General features: G+C 36.5%; 1 protein-coding gene across 2 annotated transcripts in view; it reads right to left on the reverse strand.

Moving 5' to 3' along the window:
- Positions 1 to 4,650: 4,650 nt before the first annotated feature.
- The window catches only part of DCAF10 (DDB1 and CUL4 associated factor 10), a 58,694-nt gene continuing 39,961 nt past the window's right edge, over positions 4,651 to 23,383 (reverse strand). The window contains exons 4-7 of one of the 2 annotated variants that reach the window (XM_069576127.1): positions 15,520 to 15,722; positions 13,989 to 14,102; positions 10,231 to 10,376; positions 4,651 to 9,210 (exon numbers count right to left, since the gene is read on the reverse strand). In XM_069576127.1, the coding sequence (XP_069432228.1) occupies positions 8,842 to 9,210; positions 10,231 to 10,376; positions 13,989 to 14,102; positions 15,520 to 15,722 (832 nt within the window). In that variant the 3' untranslated portion in view covers positions 4,651 to 8,841. The remainder of the gene's footprint in view (positions 9,211 to 10,230; positions 10,377 to 13,988; positions 14,103 to 15,519; positions 15,723 to 23,383) is intronic. The other variant, XM_069576128.1, reaches the window with a different exon arrangement.

The following is a 23,383-nucleotide window of genomic DNA, read 5'->3' on the forward strand; positions in this document are numbered from 1 at the left end:
AAAAATGAAGATGGATTGATAGGTGGATAGACTATTGGATAACTGATATAACAAGCTTAGTAAAGTGTTGACAGTTGAGTCTTGGTAAACATATATTCCCTGTAAAATTCTTCCAACCTTCCTGTATGTTTTGAACATCTCATAATGTTAAAAATCATTAGGGTGTTATCACAGTATTTGATGTCAGCACATACTGAGAGACTCGATTCAGTTCTTTTAGTAGACTACTAATTCTTAGATTGCCGTGAAGTCTGGACACCACATAGCAATACCTGCTGGAGGGGAACACAAGCCTATGGCATATTACTAACTTAACCTTCCCACTAGTCCTACTAATGATGTGGTGGCCACCAGCTCCCTCTCCTCAAGCCCAGAACACATGCCAGATTGGGACAGGGCTGGTGATAAGCTGATGCTAATAAGCTGATGTTTTCCTTAAGACTACCCCAAAAGTGAGTGGTTTACTCACACCTGGAGTGACCGAGGTAGGTGGGCATCATGGTTTTCCTGCTAGTACTCTGCAACTTTTAATAAAGGCCATGAAGTTGTTCTTTTGTACGAATGTTAATTGTATACACACACAAAATCTCTAAGGTAATAGCTCAGAACAGATCAGACACTTTGTATTTAAGAAAGTAATCCTTTTAGAACAAAATTTGGATTCTTCATTTTACCCCAAAACTAATCTTTTATAGTGATGGGCTTTTCCAAGTTAATAAACAGAGCAGGTTCATGTACCCATAATTTAAATAGCTTTCAAAAGAAACAGCCATCCATCCCTCACCTGCCAAAAAGGGTTTAAAAGCTGTTCTGAGTGTTCTGTGTTCTGGACTGTTATCCTGTCCCCAGCTGTTGTAAGCTGTTCGAAGCTCCCTGTGTTTCTGTAGTGACTCCTCTCATGTAGTTAGAAGATAGGCCACATAGCACCAGGTCTGTTCCTGAGAAGATAAGATGATCTTAGCATAATTAACTGCTCAGTAACGTAAATACCATTTGAAAAAAGGGAAGTCTTAGCTCTAGCTCTTGCTGAAAGAGGACGCTGTAGCTAACGGGAAGCATGGTTATCCCTCTCTCAACCTCCAAACTTAAGATATTCTCCAAACTGGCTTTATCTTCACAGAGATTCATGGAACTGTCATACATGAAAAAACTAAACCTAAACTATACATTTTCTATATCCCTGGTTCTCAAACTAGTCCCGGATCCACAGCATCAACAGGGAACTGGCTAGAAATACAGTATAGGGGCTCCCACCCCAGACCTGTGAAGTCAACATCCTTGGGTGTCAGCCTAGCAATCTGTTAACAAGCCCTCCTCATGATACTAATGCCTGCACCACTTTTCATGTTCTCTGCCGGAAGGGAAGGGCCTAGAAGGAAATTTCTTAACCATTAAGTTTCTGGAAATTTGTTATATCAGTAATAGGAAATGAATATAAATAGTTCTTTAGTATTAATGAATGCCAAATCTCTTCTATTTATATTTAAATCTGTATCAGTCATGTTTCAGGAATAATTGAAATAGTGATCATTAATGCTATGGTTAAATTATCTAAAGAGTGATTAATTTCTCAAAATAATCTGAACTGAAGGAGATTCACTCTATTTTCCTTTTCAATGACTTACCAAAAGTTAGCATCCCAAGTAGGATTGTCATTTTTCTAGTAAATTTAAAACAGTATGGCAAACTGAACTGTCAATCACACTACTAAATAATACAAGATGTCATTCTAGGGAGTAGTGTGAAAAATAAACATGTTCTAAAATTTGTACGAGAACTAATGACTGTATACAGCTTGACAAAATATTATCAACTATGTTTCCTATTGGTATAATTTTCACTGAGTAATTTATGACACACATTCATATTGAATAAACTTGTAAATGGGCAGAACTTTAGTGAACAGATGTGAATGATTCAGATCTTAATAAATGTGTTTTCAGTGTAAAATGCCAGTTCTGTGATTTACAGTAGCAGCCTTCAAAGTGAAGTGTGCATACACCAGTGGAAAGACAAGGTGAACCATGAAAGTGCAGGAGGTAATGTAGAACTTTGATTTTTTGAAGCTGAAACTCCAGTACTTTGGCCACCTCATGCAAAGAGTTGACTCATTGGAAAAGACCCTGATGCTGGGAAGGATTGGGGGCAGGAGGAGAAGGGGATGACAGAGGATGAGATGGCTGGATGGCATCACCGACTCGATGGACATGGGTTTGGATAGACTCCAAGAGTTGGTGATGGACAGGGAGGCCTGGCATGCTGCAATTCATGGGGTCCCAAAGAGTCAGACACGACTGAGCGACTGAACTGAACTGAACTGATCCTTCTAAAGTTTCCTTTATACATGTTTTATGATGTATGTAATAGATGAGTATAATGTATATAATTTGTAAATAACCAAAATTTAGAGTGTCTTCTCTTAACTTTTTCTGTTAGGAGTTATATGATCAAAAAAGTTTAGAATACCACTAACAAGAAGCACCACTGCCTCGGTCATAGCCTTATGGTTGATTCTGGTCTAAAAATGAACAACAAAATGTAAACAAAAGTTTTCAAACTAATACTAAATCCAAGTTTGCTATCAATCTTTTAAATAGGTTAAAAGACACACAAAAGGTGTGTCAGATGTTTCAAAGTAGCATTTATTTAAAGCACATTATGAGGTAGACAACTATTCAATGCATGTATTAATAAAACATTAAAAACCTTAAAACTGTATGTAGCTATGTATGTAGATAAGTTCACCTACAATTCTACCATCCATTTGAAAACTCAGAAAAGGTAAAAACCTATTAATAGGTTTATAGAAAGCTTTTCTAATTCTGAAATGAATAACATTTGATCTGTTAAGAAACTTTGTGGGAAGAAGGAAGTTTTACTTCAATTTTAGATATGAGAAGTTACTAAATTATTTTATAGCTAGTTTTCAGTGAATGTGAATATCTTTACTAGAAGGTAGATAAAAGGTACTCTAATGCTTGTTTTCACTAGGTCAAAATGATACTATCCAAGCAGGACCAGCTACATAATTTGTGAGCCCAGTGTAAAATAAAAATGCAGGCCCCGTGTTCAAAATATTAAGAATGTCAAGATTGCTTCAGCAGAGCAATAAACTAAGCTTGAGACTTTTCTTAGTAAAGGGCCCTTGTGACTGCATAGGTCACGTACCCATGAAGCCAGCCCTGGGTCTAAGTCTGTGTCACCTGCAGTTATGGAATACCAAAACCTTAGTTATCTTTGTCCCTTGAGCTAGACTAGGCATCTGGTAGGGAGTCACATGTTTGTTGAATGAAAAACTGAATTTTGCAGTTTTCCAGAACAATGAGAAATGCTTGGTTTTTCTGACCTACTGTCAGGAAAAAACCTTACTCCAATGAATAGTCTATTCATTATAATAAATGATGGACTTCTGTAGTACTGAATAATTTACACATCAAAATTCTGGCTTCATGGGAACTTGAGGACATATATGGTGAATTTGATTCATCCAACATTCAATTTGATTAATCCTGCTGGGCACTGGGAATAAAAAGTCCCTGCCCTCAAGGAGCTTACAGTTTGGTGTAAGAATCTAGTGAGAAAACTTTGTGGTGTCTGGCATATTATCTGGGACAATCTAAATTTCCTGAAAGTGTTAAATCTAAGATTTTCAGAAAGCATGGTTAAGAAATAGAAGATTCAGTGAAATTTAAAAGAAAATTCAAATATTCAACCTTTATGTAAAAACCAAAATCTAAATAAGGGAAAAAACTCAGGAAAGCTGAAAATTCTTTTGTAAGTATTTTGGACCAGATTTAAACTTTACAAGTTATTTTATTATCTCTGGCATTTTCATTTATAGTGACATTTATATACACATACATAGAGGAGAGTATGTGCATGGGAGATATATTCCTTGGAGCTTTTGATAAAATCCATTAATAAAATCCATTTTTCCATCATTAATTCATTTACAACTGAAAAAGCACACAGGTAAACTTAAGACTTTCTTGTTGATAATAATTTCGTATCATTTGAATGGGAGAAATTCTTCAGAATTGTGTTTAGGTTATAAATTTCAGTACAATCTCATTTTGCACTGAGATTAAACTGTCTTTGTACAATGTGATAACCATATATTTTAATAGTTATCGACAAAATTTAATGGCATCAAGAATACTCTTAAGTCTACCTGGATTTTTATTTTTTCACTCTGCACTCTTCTTTTTTCTTCAAAGCATGAAAGACCCCTGTGCAAATACAGAGCCTTTGTTTTTCCTTCCCTGTATTTTTGGTACATCGCTTTCCTTAATACAGCAGCATCTTTAGCTTTTGTAGTATTTTACTCAGTGGCAACTGAAGAAAATCACTAGCTTGGGCTTTAACTGGGAACTTCAGAAGGTTGTTGTGAAACTGTCAGGAAGGTGGTGAGCAACCAAAAAAACTGTCTCATAGATTGTGCACCCAGAGCTCATCCAGCTCTTTAAACACTAAGCAGACTTGGTTATCTCACCTCCCAGCGCGTAACAGATGAACACAGCATATTAGAAGGAAGTGGGGAGCCTGTTAGAAGCAGGTGTATTGATAAGTGTAGTAGGAAACCACTATATAAGCAAAACAAACTGCTTAGCAGACATAAAATTTTTTAAATTAAAAAAAACACACCAGCAATCTGAGGCAAATGATTATATATATCTTGGGGCTGAGGGAATCACTTTATAATAATATCAATTTGTTATAGCCCTTTACAATTTATGAAGTATTTTACATACATCAGAGCTCATTAGATATTTGTAATAACACATGAATATAAGTTACTTTTCATCATGAAAAAATGAATTATACTGAGCATGCTGTTTAAGAAGAAGGCAGGTCAGGTATACTGACATATCTGAAAGACTTGCATCAAAAATAATTACAAGTTTTAAATTTTGGCACTTAAAGAGATATGCATTATTTATCCCAAAATTAATATATATGCTTTTCTTCATAACCCACATGGTGTTACTGAGTGAATTTTCATAGCTCTCAATGACTGCTGGTCATTAAATGGGGATGATTGTCATCAGTAAGTTATCAGACTATTTATCCTGTTAAACACAAGCTTAACAGATACTTACGGATGCCAAGACCATATATTCTAGTATGGGAAACACTAGCCTCCTAAAAGATTCTCTGAGTGTTTTTCCTATATTGCACTTTCTAGAAAACAGCTTTAACAATGATGTGATGTGATCCTGGTTCTAGATAACAGGAGTGGGGAACAGGTGATTGACCTTTTCCATGCTTTCCTAAAGTTTTTGGTATAGCCTCTCTTCAGGGATGTAACAAGGAGAAACAACAAAATACACATGCTCTTTGGGCTTCTGAGAAAAAAAGACCACATTTTCAAAAGATTAAAATACAGGTCTCTTCTGCATCAGCCATTTCATTTTCACAACTGAAAGTAAAGAACTACTGTGGAGTTGATGTTCTTAAGTCATTCAACATAGCTTTGCCATAAATATACTATGCAGAAAGCTTTTAAAAACAGAAGTATAATTTATACTATACTTACCAACAATTATACTACTTATCAATTATAATACATTTACCAATTATGAATAAAAATAACTAAAAATTTTGAGTTAAAAACACCAGATTAGACTTTATACTGTAAGTGAAATGGGACCTCAACATTTTAAGTGTAATCTCCCCCAATATTAATAGTATAGCATTTCTGATGCCCTTTAATTTCTTAATATTACCTGATGGCTTTTTGATCATGATCATGCCTCAGAGGGGGCTTCCCCGGTGGCTCAGAAGGTAAAGCATCTGCCTGCAATGCGGAAGATCCAGGTTTGATCCCTGGGTCAGGAAGATCCCCTGGAGAAGGAAGTGGCAACCCATTCTAGTACTCTTGCCTGGAAAATCCCATGGACGGAGGAACCTGGTAGGCTATAGTCCATGGGGTCGCTAAGAGTCGGACACGACTGAGTGACTTCACTTTCCTTCTATACCTCAGAGAAGACAAAAATTTTACTGAGTTTGCTGGCTATTAATTTTTCATTCTCATCTGTGTGACTCTGTACAAGGCTATTAATCCTCCATTTTTCTTTATAGTTATTCATCCTACTTGAGGGTTTTTAGTTAGGTATGGACTGTGCTGTGTGTACACCCTGCAGTTTATGGCACTAATTCTAATGGAAATTGTCAATCTTGTAAATGTTCTTTTGCATAGTAAAGAAGATAAGCCAGCTCTGTTAATAAAAGACTTCCAGAGGATGTTAAATAGATAAATTAATAGGCCAGTTCACCATCCTTTACAAACTAAAGGGTAAATGGTTGGGTAGGAAGCACAGGCTGGGAACTAAGACACTGGGTTTGAAATCCAATACCTGTCAGCTCTGTGCTCAGGGCAAATCATTTAACCTAAGTCTCCATTTCCTCCACAGTAAATTGGTGCTCACGTCACCTAGCTTGCAGTTTTTGTGAAGGTTAGTAGTAAAGTATGTACATTATTTGACATATGATAGATATTCTATGGTGATTTAAGAATCATGTACTGAAATTTAGAGTTGGGCAACATTTGGGCCCAGCATGGAGTGCTCTCCAAAGGAGATGCAATATATAGAAATTTCTTATAACCACTGTACTTAGTAGCTTATTTTTACTATCAGCATTAGGTATTTTTGTCTCCAAAACTTTATTTTCTTTCAAATATGTATTTTTTAAAAAGTTTACGGCACACTTGTTTTTCACTGTGTATTTTTTATGATGACTAAAAAAATTTACAATTTTTATTTTAACAACCATGGTAAAAAAAAATCTAATTTTTAAAATTTGTCCTAGAGCCAACATTATCTAAGTGAGATGTAACCTCTATGTGTGTAAATGACTGTCTGGTAGATTCTACAAAAAATGTCGTTTTTATTCATGCATTTGGGTTGCTTAAATATTTCTATAAGATTTAAAACAGTTTCTCCTTATCGCTAGAATTCTCAGCATCAATACTGTCATGCCTTTCTTTTTCAATCTACTGGCCAGTTTAAGGGTATCCACAGTAATACAACTTAAAGACAAAAAAAACTGTTTATAAATCTTTAACAGCCAGCATAATACAGTAGAAATTGCCCTGAGCAAGGAATGGAGAGACCTGAATTCAAGTCCTGGCTCTGCCACTAATTTTGCAGGATGACCTTAGCTAAGTCACTTAACTTCTACATTCATCAAATAATGAGATTGTGTCCATTTTAAGACCTCTAAAATTGCTTTCATTTGCTTATTTTTTTAATTATCAAAACTTTCTGGGAGCTGTGGTAAGCACCGGATGGGTACAGAAATATTTACTGATGTTTAAGGTAGTAATGTTTCAAGCCGTGATCTGGGAACCATCTGAATATAAATTATTTGGGGTTACTGTTAAAAATACAGATTCCTGTCCTCTCCCAGGCTGAATCAGAACCTCCTAAGGTGAGGGTCAGATTTCTCTATTTTTCACAAGCTCCTCAATGATTATTGGAGAAGGGAAAGGCTACCCACTCCAGTATTCTGGCCTGGAGAATTCCATGAAGTAGTCCACTGGGGGTCACAAAGAGTTGGACATGACTGAGAAACTTTCACATCAATGATTATAATGCACCCTAAATGTTTGAGAGCCACTGGCCTAAGAGAGTGTGTTCTAAGAGGGAAAAAACTAGCATATGGCTCAAATTACTCTAATCTCTGGCAAAATCTCCTCTAAAGACAATCCAATTCAAAGCAGAGAAGACTAGAAGAAAGCTGCCTGCATCAGCAGAGTAGTCAGCCTTATGCCTGGCCCTTGCATGATGCTTTTTACTTGCTGTGTTCCATAACAAAACACAACAAAAGGTCTTGACAACCAAGTCACTGACTGCCACAGTCATGACAACAGCTTGAAAACAAACGGAAGTTCTCTCTTCATTAATAGTAAGAGTTGAACTCAAGGAAAATGAGAAAAACACAACTCTCTTTACTCTCAATTTTCCCTCCACCTGTCACTCTGTGATTCAAATAATCTGGTGGAGGAAACAAAATCTAAGCTACATTTGTTCTCATCACTCTGTGACAGACAGACAGTATACTAATTTAATAAATAAATCCTCTTCATACAATAGAAATGACCCAAGCCCATTCCTTCCTCTCTCTTCTTTTCTAATGCTGTTGACAGGAACAAAATATCAACTAAGGACATATGCTGTAGACTTAAAAATTCATACAAATACAGTAAGTTACAAAGAGAGGTGATAATGTTTTTTCTAGAATTTCACAACAAAATTCCTCTCATGGTGAAAACTATAACTTTGACAGGAAACCTAAAAGACATTTTGCTGCAAGACTGTAACAGTTGTAAGGATAATGCCATCATCTGTGCTCATTATAGAGAAACTAACAGCAACTTTAAAAGGCCAAGAATACTGGTAAGTGAAGATGAAATTTCTTTTTAGCAACCAGTATGCCAACATCAGACTTCCGGGTTTTATTCAATACTAGCATCACAAGTTCCTCCTAATCCAACCAAAACTCCTGCCAAATGTCCACAAAATTCACACCAAAATCAAAAACAGAAAAGAATTAAAAGAAAGAGACCTGACAAAGCTACGAGCAGAGCTGGAGTGTAGTGGCACAGGTCAGCAGGAGCGGAGGAACGCTGCAAAGATGTTGCTGCCTGGAGTCTAACTTGGCGATGCCTCGTGATGCTGGATGATCAAGTACTCAGGTCACAGGTATGTCTGTGGACCCATAAGAACCAGGATCTTGACCCAAACTTTTAAGATCTTCTAAAAAGAAAATACTTCACCTAAATTGAAGTATATAGAAGTCGAACACCGGTAGAGTTCCTTATTTGACGTTAAATTGTGCCTAAAACTTTGGCTGATACAAAGAAACCCGTCCACTAAGGCACCCAGAGGCGATCTGACAATGTGTTGGAGAGAACTTTGTCGTCAGTACCACATCATTGTGAGAGTACAGAGAACGGATCACCCGCAGGGGACTGGCTTCTTTGGGCAAACAGTCAATAAGTTCACTGCACTGTTTGTCAAACCCCAACAAGCGAATCCCATATCCATGTGGGGACGAAATCATTCGCCCATCAGGGCTGAAGCAAAGTTCTTTGATATAACCCCTGCCTACATTGGCTTCTTCAATGTAATGAGTCAGGCGCAGAGAACAGCGAGGTGCGACTGGCCTCACGGGTGCTCCTTCTTGGAATTCATAGACACAAGTCCACTAGAGGGAGGGAAGAGAGAGAAATCAAAGTTACAGAGCCTCGTAAATGGAGTATAATCTTTAAAAATTGTGAATAACTGTAGTCAGCTGTAACTTATATAATGCAGTACAGCAACTATACTTCAGCTAAAATTAATTCAAAACCAGTTACAGAGCCCCAAACAGTGCTACAGATAATCTTTCTTTCCCCCAAAGGCTCAACAGAATGCCACAGCTACATCCCTGCTGCAAGAAAACATCCAGATGAATGCTACCCCTCTCTCAATTAACAAAATCTGTAGGCCCCACACTGTCTTATCTACATTCATATCAAGGCTATTGCTATACTGTGACACATTTGATTCCCCGAGGCCACTGTGACTTCTAAAGTAATTAAAGTAATAATTCACCTGACAGTAACAACAATCTTGATATTAAGATATCTAAGCCCTAGACTACCTCTCCTTCTACACACTTTGAAGACGCTCCTCTCCTGTTAGCTGTGGCTTCTGGAGCTAGTGAGATTCTTGGAAGACACTAGCTTTCCAGAGTAAAGAGGATCGTAAGGTCATACAAGACCTTTCCCCCTAGTTATCAGTTCAATCCCTTCCTTTACCAAAGCTTTGTTGTTTTTTGTTGTTGTTTGTTTTTTGTCTGTGCTGGGTCTTTGTTACAGTATGCAGGATATTAGTTGTGGTATGCAGGGTCTAGTTCCCTGACCAGGGATTAAACCCTGGCCCCCTTCACTGTAAAAAGAGAAACTCATAATACTCCATTGACTTAGCAAAACCTCCCATTTAGTCAGCTTAGCTCAGTCCTGGGTTTACCATGTAAGAGGTTTTTTACAATGAGATGAAGGAGGCAAGAATTAAACTGGCCTTAATCTGAGCTGATGACTGGTTTAAAGTATCTCCCACTTGCCAAACCCAGGCCAGAGAGGAGGAAGAAGGATTTTGAAGGGATAAAGACACCATGAGCACACATGGCAATGGCAGTTTGTTCAGTCAGCCCAGTTGAAGGTGCAGTGCTGCTACCCCGTACCTCCTGATCATCAGTGTTGCTTGAGCACCGAAGAAGAGTGGCCCAGCCTTTTGGGTGTAGCTGTAAGGATGTGATGCAGTTTCCACGGTCTCTCTCACCAGGAACTTCAGGGGTTAAGACTTCAAGACTATTTCGTGGTGAAATTCCTGAGATATAAGAATATTAGGATGTGGAATTCGTATTATTAAAAGACTAAGGCAGCTCATCAAAGTTTTGATTTCTGGCAGCCACCCCATCGGGCCTTTCTTATTTCTTCATCTGCCCTTTATGCTACCACATGTAAATACACTGAGGTGCCCTTCAGTGTATGGGCTATGTTTTTGGAGGTGGGTGTAGGGGAAAGGGTATGACAGGAACTAAAGAATCCAAGTTCCTGCAGCAGGAATCAACAGTAATCTATGGCTAAAGCAGTAATGGAGAAGGAAATGGCAACCCACTCCAGTATTCTTGCTTGGAGAATCCCACGGACAAAGGAGCCTGGTGGGCTATAGTCCATGGAGTTGCAAAGAGTCAGACATGACTGAGAGACTAACACACACACACACAAGGCAGTAAAGCTGACTAGGAGTCCTTTTGATTTGAATCTGCATCTCAGAAAGCTATATAAGAATCAAAGTCATGTGGTATGAAAGGAATCTGGAAAAGTAATTCTCATCTCAGAAGACCTGGTGCTCTCTAGTCTAGAGAAAGAAATACTTGGAAGCCATGAGGACTGCCTTAACATAGATTAAAGACAGGATTAACATAGATTAAGGAGCAGGACTTACAGGACTTACAGCCCCTAGGACAGTACTATAAACAACAAATTGACCTATAATTTTGGAAGTAAGAGAGGACAACTCACAGAGAGACATATCAAGACAAGAGGTGGGAGATACTGCCAACTGTACATATTCCTGGTATTCTGCTATGGCCATCATTTCTACCTAGCCACTGATGAAAGTAACTGCTGTAGTGAGCCACTGTTACAAACGGGAATATGTCATGTCCCTGAAGTATGTGGAAAACCACTTTCATAAACATTGTAACGACGCAACTTAGAAATTTAATACTGAGAGAAATATTTCAACAATTCTATGCCTATAGAAGGAGTTAATTTAAAAATAATGAACTGCCTCTGTCAGACCCTTTATGAATTATTTCTCACTTAGATGTGGTCTCTTCTTTTAAAAACTTCCCTTGAGATTAGTACACTGACAAAAACCTGTGATGTTCTAAATTACAGTTACAACCAAATTATATATAAGTAATTTCCCATGTAATTAAACTTTAACAACAATTTTAGGAAAAAAAATCCTATTTCAAGAATTTTGAAAATCTATAACCAAAGCAGAAAAGAAACTTATTTTGAATAGGTAAGCAGTGGTCTTTTTGAGTCTCTGCTCCTTGGAGGTTGTCGCTGCTGCTGCTGCTAAGTTGCTTCAGTCGTGTCCAACTCTGTGCGACCCCACAGATGGCAGCCCACCAGGCTCCCCCATCCCTGGGATTCTCTAGGCAAGAATACTGGAGTGGGTTGTCATTTCCTTCTCCAATGCGTGAAAGTGAAGTCGCTCAGTCGTGTCCGACTCTTAGCGACCCCATAGACTACAGCCTACCAGGTTCCTCCATCCATGGGATTTTCCAGGCAAGAGTACTGGAGTGGGGTGTCATCGCCTTCTCCATGGAGGTTGCTTAAGAGCTGGCTAAAGGGAGGAACGATACAGGGTCAGAGTGGAGATGGGGCAGGAAGACTGGAGAGTCAAGGGCCTCTCTAATTACACTTGGATCAGTTACTCTACTTTTATTTGTGCTACATCCCTAAAAATCCACATGAGAAATATTACATATCCAGGCATAAATCTCTAAGAGGAGGAATATTTAACCTTAAAATGAGACAGCACACTCTTTAACATCCAGAGGACCAGATGATGGATAGTCAACAGGTTAGGTTAGGAAAGACTCTCAAACCATTCTTGGAAGTAGCCATACAAAGTAATCAAGTAATCAAACAGGCATTTACCAGGTAAGGCCACCCAGGAAAAACCTTAATTAGAAGTCTAATGTATGGTCTCTCCTCTAAATTTCTAGGAACAAGATATCTCCAAAAGGTGACCCAAAACTACAAAAAAACAAAACAAAACCTGTATCTAGCCATCAGTCCACCAAGAGGAGAACAAAAAGTGTTTTAAGACCTCAAATGTGGGTTAGTATGGAGAGGGATGGTGAGTGAAACTTGCTAGATAGAAAGCATTTCAATTGAGGGGTAGATGGGCTAGATTATCCAGATCGTTCTACCAGATTGGCTCGGGAAAAACTGGCAAAAGCTAAGTGGGGCCACATTGTAGCTCACTTTATCCCACAACCCCTGTGAGGCTACCAGGCATTGTTGAGGTAAGGAAACAGCAGAGCAAAAAGCTTACTGGGCTGGAACCAGGCGACTTTCACAAGCACCTGATAAATCATCCCTTTATATTATATATTATATAGCACTATCAGATCCATTGTTGTTACTCAGTTGCTAAGTCGTGTCTAACCCTCTGCAACCCCAGGGACTGCAGCACACCAGGCTTCCCTGTCCTTTACTCTCTCCCAGAGTTTGTTCAAACTCATGTCCATTGAGTCAATGATGCTGTCTATCCATCTAATCCTCTTTCACCCCCTTGTCCTCCTGCCCTCAATCTTTCCCAGCATCAGGGTCTTTTCCAGTGAGTCAGCTTGTCACATCAGGTGGCCAAAGTATTGGAGCTTCATCTTCAGGCATCAGTCCTTCCAGTGACTATTTGGGCTTGATTTCCTTTAAGATTGACTGGTTTCATCTCCTTGCTGTCCAAGGGACTTAAGAGTCTTCTCAAGCACCACAGTTCGAAAGCATATTCTTTGGTGCTCAATCTTCTTTATGGTCCAACTTACATCACTGTAGATCTGTACATCACTACTGGAAAAACCATAGCTTTGACTATATGGACCTTTGTTGGAAAAGTAATGTCTCTGCTTTTTAATACGCTATCTAGGTTTGTCAGCTTTTATTCTAAGGAGGAAGCATCTTCTAATTTTGTCTGCAGTGATTTTGGAGCTCAAGAAAATAAAATCTGCCATTGTTTCCATTTTTTCCCATCTATTTGCTGTTAACTGATGGGACCAGATGCCATGATCTTCGTTTTCTGAATGTTGAGTTTTAAGTCAGTTTTTTCACTCTCCTCTTTCACCTTCATCAAGAGGCTCTTTAGTTCCTCTTCAATTTCTGCCATCAGGGTGCTATCATCTGCATATCTGAGGCTGTTGATATCTGAGCAATCCTGATTCCAGCTTGTGATTCATCCAGCCCAACATTTTGCATGATGCACTCTCTCACTTAATTTCTGTAACAATCTTAATTGGAGTCTGTATTTCCCAACTATTCCCTCTCCAAACTGGACCAAACTTAAATCCAGGAAGTAAAACCAAAACTCAAATTCCAAAAAAAATTTAAGCCCATGATATTCAACCTAGAGACTCTGGTTAGCTTTGTGGGGTTTTGTTTGATTTTTGGCCACAATGAGGGACATATGGGATCTTAGTTCCTTGACGAGGGATGAAACCCGTGCCCCCTGCAGTGGAAGTGCAGAGTCTTAACCATTGAACCACCACGGAATTCCGTGGTTAGCTTTTTGAAAATGATTATTGAGGGGCAAGGAATAACCTCATCTCTATTGGCTTTTATTTTTAAAGATTAAAATCAAACCAAAGAAAGCTATTTTAGCATCTCTATACAAGATTATGAAACCTAACTTTTAACCTACCTTCTCTTTGTGAAGTGCGTGACATGTGTTTCTCAGAAGATGAATTAGAATCACTGTGATGACAAGGTGAACCAGAAACTCTAGGACCAGACGAACTTGACAAAGTGGTAAGATCTTGAAAATACAAAACATTCCAACAGTGAATTCTGGTAGTGTCTCAACCTTTAAATAATCTACTTGAATCATATTTTTAAAGTTCATCTGAAGCATGGCAAGTATATACCCACCTAAAAGTGGTCTATAAATAACTAAGACTGAGGTAGGCAAGATGTTTCTTTGGAATGTCCTATCCATTCCAAGGCTTAGTCCCTTTCTAAAACTGTTTACACCAATGACTTCCTTAAGTGAAATAAAAATGAAAAACCAAATAAACACAGGAACATCTTGAAAAGTGAACGTGAAGTCGCTCAGTCGTGTCTGACTCTTCGCGACCCCATGGATTGTAGCCTACCACACTCCTCCATCCATGGGATTTTCCAGGCAAGAATACTGGAGTGGGTTGCCATTTCCTTCTCCAACATCTTAGGTTCCCCATTATTTCCATAGTGAAATGGAATAAGAAAATTCAGCATGAATGAAAACTGAGCTGCTCAATCTGTTGTTTTACGTTAGAATAACATCCAAAAAACAGGCCCATTACTGAGAACAGATGTTCCTTAAAGTATAGCAACAACGTCTATCATGCTTACTGAAATTATGTGAATACTATCTTTGAAATGCAATACAAACATAACATTGAAATCTGAGAAAATAAAATGAATATCAGATAGGGGAGTCTGATGTACTATTCCAAACAGCAGTCTCTATGTCACACTTTTCTTGTAGCCCCACACATCGGTGGGGACTTCTTATTAATCTAATTTCTTTTGATGGTATTAAGTATCAGAATTACCTTTAAAAGACAGAAAACCTTGGTTTTTAAGCAAAACATGCCAACTAGATCTCCTAAATCACTACTTTTTACTAAGCTTGATTATTAATGTTTAACCTAACAAATTCTGAAATTAAAAGAACTGCACTTTAATGAATCTCTTGCTTGCAAATAAGCTGATAAAACTTAAATTTCTACTTTGAGCAACGAAATTAGGCAACTGCAATACAATGAGGCCTATGCATTCCCAAAGATCTTCAAAAGTGGCCACATGCACAGAGAGAGATTCCAACCATTTGAAGCTGATTTTAAATGGCAGTTTATCAGAAAGACTTAAGAAGATTGACAGTACTTTGGGCTATCACTAATATTTGAGATAATGATGATTTACAAACACTGATGAAGATTTTCTGGCTAGCAGAGGGCTAAATTTTTTTTTTAAGAGTTTGAAGTTATTCTTCCTAGATCATTTGTGAGGTACAAACTAATACTACATCAAAGATACTTTGGGAAAAAAGCTCTCACTGAGCTTTCCAAAGAATGTCTTTTAATTTTCTTCTCTTCTTCCTGTTATCATTCTCAAAATAGAAACATATACCATCTCCATGTCTGAGATTATTTAGAAAACTCTTTTCTTTTAATCAAAAAAGGAAAGCGTACCTGAACTTGATGTTGTTCTTCTTGCCCTCAAAATGGGATAGCTGCCTACTTCTAAAGACTTGGTTAAGTCAAGATCATGCAAAATCAAGAGATATCCAGAGGACGTTGAGATCAACATTTTGGAACAATCTGGTGTTAATCTCATCCGCATGAGAAAACGTGTGTGAAAGAATTTCTTATGTGGACATCCATCTTCTGTACACCTGCAGAAGAAATCAAACCAACAAAACCTAGTTATTATAAACATTCAGTGACAGTCGTATTTTTGCCCTTCCAACTAGAATTTACACTCAATGTATACTCAGACTTATACAGATGAAAAATTTTTGCTCCCCATTCCTTCTTCCATCTCTTTAACTTTTTTTAAAAAAATTATTCTTTCTCATGTATATTAAGTAAAACTTTGTTGAGGAAAACTCACTTTTTATTGCTCTGAAAATCTTTATTTCACTCTTTTTGATTAAAGGTTCAGCTGAGCCTATAAGGGTTGATAGTTATTTCTTTTTAAATAGGATAGTATTTCATTGAGTTCTGGCTTCCATTGTTGTTAAAGTCTGTTATCAGTTGAATTGTTACTTTGGATACTTTTTTTTCCCTTTGACTAATCTTCCCTTGTCTTTGGAGTATTGCAGTTTCACTCTGATGTTTGTAAATGTTGATTTCCTATTATTGATCTTCACTGAGAATCGTTTGACTTTCTAAGTCTTAAGATTCAGATTGTTCATATATTCTGGAAGATTTTCTGTCATTATTCCAATGTTGCCTCTCACCTACTTCTAAATTCTTTTGGAGTTCTAAATAGATACTTGAAACATTCCCATGAGACTCCTGTCTCATAACTGCTCTTTCATGTTTGCTATCTCATCTCCATATATTGCCTTCTGGGTAATTTTTCAGTATCTATCTTAATCTGTTGTATAAACTGTTTCTGCTACTTGTTTTTATAAATTTTAACAGTACTTTTTTTTTTTTTTTACTTCTTTAAGTTCTATTTGGCTTTATTTCAAATCTGCATGATCTTTTGGATAGATTTTTATTCCTTGCCTAATATTTTTTATTCCCCATTTTATTTCCTTTTTTGTTAATTATTTTTAAAACTGTGAAATGTATCATCCTTACAGAAAAGTACATAGATAAAGTACTTGTGGGGTTTAGAGAAAAGTGAACATCTGTAACTCACCACCCATGTTAAGAAGTAGAACAATACCAATACTATCTAAGTCTCCTGTTTCTCTCTCCTTGTTGCATCCTTCAGTCAGCATGCAGCGCTTCAAGCATGCAGTCTTTTCTTATCTGAGAGTTTTTCTAAAATTTAAGTCATCTTCTCCTTATGTAGTCTCTACTTTTCCAAAATATCTCCCTGTTTGTTTAGGTCTCTATATTAGACTCTTTTGTCAAATGTCTGATTATCTTTTGACTGTCTGCTCATAGTTAAGAGTGGGGAACTAAAAAGGTGACTGGGAACTCTGAGTGCAAGGGTAGGCTTGTGCTTCACTAAATAGGCAGAAGTCATTTTTGGAAGAACTTCTAATGTCAGTATCTTTAGTTCAATAGCTGAAATAATTCTCAGGATATCTGAATTAAGTATTCAGTGTGCATACGGTCATTTAGTCCCCCTGATTTTGGTCGGGTACTCAAAGCCTTCAACTGTGTCTGGCATCCTTTAATATAGATAAATTTCTATTTTACCCTCTTTAGAGAATAAGATTTAAGATTTCTGCTGACATACAGGAGGTAAATCATCCAGCAGTATGGATTAAGGGAAGAGATATACATTCTTAAATATCTTTCATTTCAATCCTTATTTTAGCTACCCTTTCTACTACAGAGTACCCAGAGTTGCCAGTTCTTGTGATTTTTGAGGATTTTGTATAAACTATCTTAAGTTCTTAATGTTTTCTGCTGCTAGTTTCGGATTCAGCTTTCTTGTACTTATTAAGTTTAAGTAAGTTGCTAAGATGGTTGCCATTCATCCTCCTGCTTTCCAGATTCTAAAATTTTATTGTCATTGCTTTCTTTCCTGTTTCCCCATCTTACGAGTTTATACCCTTCATTTAAAATTTGTATTTTAGAGGAATCTTCTCATTCACAGACTCTATTCAGGTCTTATAATAACTTAAATAAAATTTTAGTTTTCTCCATAATGGTTATACAAATCTTCTGCTGTAATTTATTCCTGTGTACCAACTAAAATTCTTAAGAGTATTTTATTTATTTAATTTGGTCATACTACATGGCATACAGGATCTTAGTTCCCTGACCAGGGATTGAACCTACTATGCTCCTTACGCTGGAAGCATGGAGTCTTAACCACTGGACCATCAGGGAAGTCCCCAGCTAAATTTTTAAATTATTAAAATTAGAATTGAAGATTTTGAAATTAAAAAAATAAAAAACTAAAAAAAAATTATCTACTTAAAAAATTTAAATTATTTAAAGTGATGTATAGGAACACTATTGATTTTTATACTTTTACCTTATATCAAAAATTACAGTTAACTCTGATTCTAATAATCTGTCAGTAGAATTTCTAGGGTTTTCTATCTAGTCCACGTGTCTAAAAACTGGCCTATGGGCAAAATCTGGATTACTGCCTGTTTTTTTTTAAATTAATTTATTCCTTTTGGTTGCACTGGGTCTTCACTGCTGCACATGGGCTTTCTCTAGCTGCAGCGAGCAGGGGCTTCTCATTGTGGTGGCTTTTACTGTTGCAGAGCACAGGCGGTAGGCGCTTGGGCTTCAGTAGTTGTGGCACTTGGGCTCAGTAGTGTGGTGCACAGGCTTAGTTGCTCTGTGGCATGTGGAATCTTCCTGGACCAGGGATTGAACTTGTGTCCCCTACAATGGCAGGCAGATTGTTATCCACTGTACCACCAGGGAAGTTCTCATTGCCTCTTTCAATATAGACAGTTTGTTGGAACACAGCCATACTCATTCATGTATTATCTATGACTGCTCAGAGACAACAGAACGTGTATGCACGCTAAGTCACTTCATTTGTCCGACTCTTTGTGACCTCATGGGCTGTAGTCCACCAGGCTGCTCTGTCCATGGGATTCTCCAGGCAAGAATACTGGAGTGGGTTGCCATTTCCTCCTCCAGAGGATCTTCCCAACCTAGGGGTCGAACTGCATCTCTTAAGTCTCCTGCATTGGCGGGCAGATTCTTTACCACCAGCGCCACCTGGGAAGCCCCAGTAGAACACACAAAAGTCTAAAATATTTATTACACAGTCCTTTATAGAAAGTTTGCCAGCCCCTGATATAGACAATCGTATGATCTGTGAATGTTGTTTCATTTTTTCTTTTCCAATCCTTATATATTCCAATCCTATTTTATTGCACCAACTAGGACCCTGCCTCCTTCCACACTAAAACAATAGTGAACAGTAATAGTAATAGCAAGTATGTTCTCCTTCCTGATTTAAGAGAGAAAACTTCTAAAATTTCACCATTTAAAAATGTGCTATAGGTTTTTAGTGCATACTTTTAATGGGTTTCCTTCTATGTCTAGTTAATTAACAGATTGTTTTTAACAGTTTTATCGTGGTATAATTTCATACCATAAAACTCATTCATTTTAAGTGTACAATTAAATGATTTTTAAGTTAATTTACTGAGTTGTGCAGTCATCAATATAACCCAATTTTTAGAACATTTTCATCACTTTAAAAATCCCTCTTCCCCATTAGTAGTTACTCCCTTTCTGACTCCCAGCCACAGGCAACCAGTACTAACTGTCTTCTGGTTTAGCTTTTTCACTTAGTTTTTCTGGGGTTCTTCGACACTGTAGCACCTAACAGTACTTTGTCCATTATCACGTAGTATTCTATGAATATATATTCTATGAATATATTCGTATGAATATATCATCACGTTGTTCATCCTTTTACCAGTTGATAAGTATTTGAACTGGTTCTATTTTCTGCTATTATGAATAATACTATTGTAAGAATTCTTTGTGCAAACATATGTATTCATTTCTCTTGGGTAGATACCTAGAAGTGGAACTGCTGGGTCATATGGCAACTCTTGTGTTTAACATTTTAAGAAGCTGCCAAACTGTTTTCTAAAATGGCTGTATCATTTTATTTTCCTACAAGCAATATGTGAGATTCTGGTTTCTTCATATTCTTGCCAGTATTTGTTGCTGTCTTTTTTGTTAAAACTATCTTATTGAATATGAAGTGGTATCTTATTTCGGTTTTAATTTGCATTTCCTTTAAGACTAATGATGTCATACATCTATTCAGGAGCTTATTAATCATTTGTATATTGCCCTTGGTGAAATGTCTATGTAAATATCTCATCTATTTTTAAAGTGGGTGATTTGTAATACATGTAAGTGAGCTGGAAGTGTTCTTTATACATTCTGGACATAAATCCTTTAGTAAATGTCATCTACAAATATGCTATCCCATTCTGTAATACTTCTTTTCACTTTCTTAGTGTCATTTGATGTACAAAGCTTTTTAACTTTAATGAAGTCCATTTTATCAATTTTTAAAATCAGTTTGGTGTTATATGAAAATTCACTCACATGTTTTCTTCTAAGAGTTATATAGTTTCAGCTCTTATGTTCAGGTTGAAATCCATTTTGAATTCATTTCTGTGATGTGAGATAATGGTCTAAATTCATCTATTTGCATGTGGGTATCTGGTTGCTCATATCATTTGTTGAACAGATTATCCTTTCCTGAACCACTGAATTACCTTAGCACTTTTGTTGAAAATCAGCTGATCATAAATATAAGGGTTGATTTCTGGACTCTCAATTTTGTTCCCTTAATTTATGTTAGATATCTATCCTATGCCAGTACCACCTTGCCTTGATTACTATGGCTCTGTAGAAATTTCTTTAATCAGGAAGTGTGAATTTTCCAAACTCATTCTTCCTTTTGAAGATTGTTTTGGTTATTCTGGGTTATTTATATTTCCATACAAATTTTAGAATTGGTTTGACAATTTTTCCCCCCAAAAAAGGCAGCTAGAGTTGATAGGGATTGTACTGAATCTATATACTAATTTGAGAGAATTGCTATCTTAATGATATTGAGATCCATGAGCATGAAATGGTCTCTCCATTCATTTATATCTTATATTTTATTCTTTTCGATGCTATTATGAGTGGAATTTTTCTTTTCATTCTTTTTTGGACTGTTCATTGCTCATGAACAGAAATATAATTTTATATATTTTATGACCTTGCCAAACTTATTAGTTCTAGTAGTTTTGTGAATTCAAGATTTTTAATATGTAAGATCATATCTTATACATATATAGATAATTTTACTTCTTTCTTTCCAGTCTAAATGCCTGTTATTTTTCTTATCTGAATGTACTCTCAGTGCATGTCCAGTAAGATGTTGTATAAAAGTGAGAGTAAGCATCCTTGCCTTGTTCCTAGTCTTAGTGGGGGTGTTTTTAGTCTTTCAACATCGAGTATGATTTGAGCTGTAGGCTTTTTATAGCTGTCCTTTGTTAAGTTGAAAAAGTTCCTTCTTATTCCTAGTTTTATCACAGATGGGTATTGGATTTTGTCATGTGTTTTTTCTGCCTTTGGATGATCATATATATGGACTTTGACCTTTATTAATATATTACAATAATTGATTTTTAGATGTTTAACCAACCCTATCTATATTCCTGGAATAAATTCCAAGTGACATATAATCCCCTATATATGTTGCTAGGTTAGATTTGCTAATATTTTGTTGAGAATTTTTATCAAACTATCAGGAGAAGGATATTGGTCTGTAGTTTTCTATTCTTATGATGTTTGTCTGGGTTGGTATCAGAGTAATACTAGCCTCATAAAATGAGTTGGTAAGTGCTCTCCCTTCCTCTCTATTTTCTGTAAGACTTTGTGAAAGATTGATATTATTTATTCTGTAAATGTCTGGTAAAATTCACCAAACTTCATGAGCGAAGACTTACAAGTCTGAGCTTTTCACTGTGGGAAGATTTTTAAATTGCCAATACAGTTTCTTTACTTGGTATATAGGTCAGTAGGTCTAGAGATTTTGTTTGCTCTTGAGTTAGTTTAAATAATTTGTGATTCTGCGGTATTTGTTTATCGAAGTTGTCTAATTTGTCACCATAAAGTTGTTCATTGTGTTCTTTTGTGGGACTTCCCTGATGTCTAAGCGGGTGAAGAATCCACCTACAGTGCAGGAGACACTGGAGTCATGGGTTCAGTCCCTGAGTTGGGAAGATCCCCTGGAGGAGGAAATGGCAATGCACTCTAGTATTCTTGCTGGGAAAATCCCATGGACAGAAGAGCCTGGTGGGCTACAATCCAAAGGGTCACAAAGAGTAGGCTACAACTGAGTGACTAAGCACGTATTCCTTTTTAATCCTTTTAATTTCTGTAAGGTTGGTAATGATGTCCCTTTTAATTATGAATGATGAATTTTATCATTCATAAAGGATGAATAAGGATTTATCTATTTAATCTGTTAATGGGATAAATTATACTAACAGAATTTCTACTGATAAATCATCTTTTCATTTCTAGAATAAACCCAAAGTGGTCATGATTATTTTGATTAATTTCTTACAGGATCTCTCTTTTTTTTTTTTGGAATATTCACATCTACATTCATATTACAGACTGAACTTTCATTTTGAATTCAAGCATCAAGGTCATACCAGCTTCATACCTAAGGTAAGGAGAATTCCATTTTTCTGCAATCTGGACAGTTTAATAAAATTGGAATGTTCTGTTTCTTGTAATATTTGGTAGAAGACACCTGTAAAACTGACATGCTGCTGTTTAATTAGTAGCTATGTCTTAATTGACTTTTTTTTTCATTTCTCTAACGGTTAAAGCAGAGGTGATGTTTAGAATATTTAAATAACCAACCCTGCATGAAAACTAGCCAGAGTTGATGCTGGAATTGGATCCTGAGTTCCAGAGTTTCAGTGCTGGAACTGGATCCTGCAGTTAGTTTCCTATGTAAGAGCGACTTCGGCTACTAGATCATAAAGAGAGACCTTGAGGAAGGTATCTCCAGAGAGGTTCGTGGGTACCCAGAGGTGCTAGGATATGACACCTGAGGATGATTCATGACAGTAACTATCTATTAGTTATTTTGGAAGAAATTCAATCTTTTAACAACCTTTTCAGCTAAACCAGTGCATAATGGTTAAATATCCTGGTAATGTCTATTTACGGTTTTCTATTTCTTCCTTGATCACTTTTGCAAAGGTGTATTTTTTGGGGTAATCTGTCAGTTTCATCAAAGTTTTCAAGTATATTGGCATAAATGTGACCTTATTATTTTACTTTATATTGTATTTTTTATTGTCTCTTATTGTTAGGATTGTGTCATCTCTCTTTTTTCCTTAATGTATCTTACCAGAGAAGAACAAGCTTTTAAAAAAAATCTTTATTGTACTTTCATTTTCTATTTCATTAATTTCTGCTTTTATCTTAATCATTTCTATATATCTACTTTCATCAGATTTACTTTTTTATCTTTTTCAAGTTTTTTGAGTAAGATGCTTAGTTCATTAATTTTTAGTCTATCTTTTGACTTCACTATGATTTTTTTCTTTGATCCATCAATTATTTAGGATGTAAGTTTATAAGTCTCCAAACCTTGGAATTTTAATTTACCTGTAGTTAATTAAACTATACTGAGATCAGAGAAAAGATTTGTACGATAACAATTCTTTGATACTGGTTGAGACTTACTTTGTAGTCCAGAACACACTCAATTTTTGTACATGTTCAAACTCTGCTTCAGAGGGTGTACTCACTATTTGGCAGCAGAATTCTACATCTGCCAACTAAGTCAAGGTTATTAATAACATTAAAATCTTCTAAATTAAAAAAATAATTAGTTCTAAGTTTAAACAAG

This window comes from Ovis canadensis, chromosome 2, assembly GCF_042477335.2.
Source record: "Ovis canadensis isolate MfBH-ARS-UI-01 breed Bighorn chromosome 2, ARS-UI_OviCan_v2, whole genome shotgun sequence".
Taxonomy (NCBI): domain Eukaryota; kingdom Metazoa; phylum Chordata; class Mammalia; order Artiodactyla; family Bovidae; genus Ovis; species Ovis canadensis.